This window comes from Dama dama, chromosome 32 (genome assembly GCF_033118175.1).
Source record: "Dama dama isolate Ldn47 chromosome 32, ASM3311817v1, whole genome shotgun sequence".
Classification (NCBI taxonomy): Eukaryota; Metazoa; Chordata; class Mammalia; order Artiodactyla; family Cervidae; genus Dama; species Dama dama.
The window spans coordinates 7978188-7981312 of NC_083712.1; the positions used below are offsets into that span (position 1 = coordinate 7978188).

Consider the following 3125-nt stretch of genomic DNA (forward strand, 5'->3'; position numbering starts at 1 on the left):
AAATTAATAAATAAGATTAACCTGAGACTTAATGTTGGCCCTGTCCATTATTAACCACTTGGTGGTGGACACAATCCTAAATTTCTCTATGCTTCTCTTTCCTAATGTATAAAATCAGTATAAAAATGATAGTGACAAGTGAAGTCACTCAGTCGTGTCCGACTCTTTGCGATCCCATGGACTGTAGCCTACAACAGTCCTCCGTCCGTAAGATTTTCCAGGCAAGAGTACTGGAGTGGGTTGCCATTTCCTTCTACAGAGGATCTTCCCAACCCAGGGATCGAACCTGGGTCTCCCGCATTGTAGGCAGATGCTTTACCATCTGAGCCACCAGGGAAGTCCTAAAAATGATAGCAGTGAGTATCTTTTAGGTTTGAACTGAGGATTACATGTCTGCATAAGCACTTAAAGTCACAGTAAGTGTGCAGTTTTAGTGTAAGCATTATTATTACAACTGCTAACATTAGTCTATGACATTGCTTCCTCACCTGCAGAGTGGATGATATGATACCAATTGTACAGGTTGTTATTGCTAAGAAAAGGAAGCGAGGATGTGAAACATGTGCTACTACACCATGCACACAGCAGTCATTCATTCTTGTTGCTGTTTAGTCACTAAATCCTGTCTGACTCTTTGCAACCCCATGGACTGTAGCCTGCCAGTTTCCTCTGTCCAGGCAATTTTACAGGTAAGAATATGAGAATGGGTTGCCATTTCCTTCTCCAGGAGATCTTCCCAAACCAGGGACTGAACATGGCATTGTCTCCTTCATTAGCAGGGAGATTCTTTACCACTAACCTACTAAGCTACCCAATCATTCATGGGCTTCCCTGGTGACTCAGTGGTAAAGAATCTGCCTGCAATATAGGAGACCTGGGTTTGATACTTGGTTTAGGAAGATTCCCCTAGAGAAGGAAATTGCAACCCACTCCAGTATTCTTGACTAGAGAATTTCAAGGACAGAGGAGCCTGGTTAGCTATAGTCCATGGGTTTGCAAAGAGTTGGATATGACTGAGGGACTAACTTATAAGACTTACATTATTGTTAAGTGATTAGATTTAGTCAACATGCATTACAAGTACTTTTAATTAACTCTTGTATTCATTTTTTTTTAATATTCCCATCATCATCTTCCTGTTACTTCTTTTCCAACTCTTATAAGAAGTTTCTGTGGTTTCTGTCTCTGTCTTGCATCCCTTTAGTGAACCTCAGCCAACTTCATCTAAGATACATAAAGATCTTTACTGGGATAACATACAAGATTCCCTCTTGATCAAATTCCTTTCATCCCTCTACTCATATTAACAACCTTCCAAAATTCCCCGTTTCTTAGGGAGTAAAAAGAAACTTCCTAAACTTTCTATTCATGGCTTTTATGTCTATTTTCTAACTCCTTTCAAACATATCTGCCATTATTTGGGAAATCTACTACTTCAATTTAGTAGTACCTTGAGATATCTCAGAAGATAAAGGTCTCCCACGTATGTGGTTACAGGAGTAATCTTAAAATCTTAGAATGTTTTATCTGCCAAATAAACTCAAAAGAATCCACACTCATTCTATCCTGGGCATTTATCACTTATTGGAATGGAGTATAATAAATTCAAAGTTGCATGAATGAAAATTGCAGTTTTCTTTCAGGTAATGAACTAAACCATTATATGAAACACATGAAGAAGAGGAACGTGACCAAGTTTGTACTACTGGGGCTCACAGAGAATCCAAAGATGCAGAAAATTGTATTTGCTGTGTTTCTGGTCATCTACCTTACCACCGTGGTGGGGAATGTGCTCATCGTGGTCACCATTAATGTCAGTTCATCATTGAGGTCTCCTATGTACTTTTTCCTGGCCCATCTCTCCTTTGTTGATGCCTGCTATTCCTCTGTAAGTACCCCCAAACTGATTGCAGATTCACTCTATGAAAAGAAGACTATCCTATTTAATGGTTGCATGACCCAAATCTTTGGGGAACATTTCTTTGGAGGTGTAGAGATAATCCTGTTCACCGTGATGGCCTATGACCGCTATGTGGCCATCTGCAAGCCCTTGCACTATACAGCCATCATGAATCGGCAGTTGTGTGGACTGCTAGTGGGAGTGTCATGGGTGGGAGGCTATCTTCATGGATTCATACAGATTCTCTTTATTTTCCAATTACCCTTCTACGGCTCTAATGTCATAGATCACTTTATGTGTGATCTGAACCCTTTGCTCGATCTTGCCTGCACTGATACCAACACTCTAGGACTCTTTGTTGCTGCCAACAGTGGTTTAATCTGTCTGTTAAACTTCCTTCTCTTGCTTGTCTCCTATGCGGCCATCCTTTACTCCCTAAAGACCTACAGTTTGGAGGCAAGACACAAAGCCTTCTCCACCTGTGTTTCCCACATCACAGTGGTTGTCTTATTCTTTGTGCCCTGCACATTTGTGTACCTGAGACCCGCAGCTACTTTTCCTATTGATAAAGCGGTTGCTGTATTCTACACTATGATAACTCCCATGTTAAATCCCTTAATCTATACCTTGAAAAATGCCCAGATGAAAAATGCCATTAAGAAACTGTGCAGTAGGAAAGTTATTTCAGATGACAGATAAATATACCTAGAACTTAACATTGATTAGTGTTAGTCACTCAGTTGTGCCTGACTCTTTGAGACACCACCAAAATGACATTTTGGATGAGCTCAGTAAGAACTACTTAAGGGATAAAGAAATTAACTATAGAAAAATAAATGGAAAAAAAGAGAAAATTATAGTATTTTTCATTGAATGGAACAGAAATAGTTGCACAAAAGGAGAAAAACATAACCCAGTACCATTTCTTTCATACAAAGAAGATTCTACCAAATTGACATTAAGTTTTACAACAGCAACCATGAATGTGAATTCATAGACTTTCCTTCTAATAAATTTTTTAAAATGCTAAGTAGTTTGGTTTTGAGCAGTAATCTTTACAAGAATCCTAAGAAGCAGGCACTGCTATCATCCCAATTTTGTAAGTGAGGAAGTATGCAGAAAGGGGAGGATTTCAAACAGACATATTGAAGAGTCAGTAATCAAAATATGATTGATTCTCCAGACTATGATCTTAATTGCTGTGATACAGTCTCCTGCAATAATG

At 39.1% G+C, this 3125-nt stretch overlaps 1 protein-coding gene and 1 non-coding gene across 2 annotated transcripts; one reads left to right on the forward strand and one right to left on the reverse strand.

The window, feature by feature from the left end:
• Positions 1-265: 265 nt before the first annotated feature.
• On the reverse strand, positions 266-337 carry TRNAC-ACA (transfer RNA cysteine (anticodon ACA)). Its single transcript has one exon. It is a non-coding gene; the product is annotated as a tRNA-Cys (tRNA).
• A 1326-nt stretch (positions 338-1663) lies between these two features.
• On the forward strand, positions 1664-2599 carry LOC133050513 (olfactory receptor 4C13-like). The gene has a single exon (XM_061134747.1). The coding sequence runs from the start codon at positions 1664-1666 to the stop codon at positions 2597-2599; it is 936 nt and encodes a 311-aa protein (XP_060990730.1).
• The last annotated feature ends 526 nt before the right edge of the window (positions 2600-3125 follow it).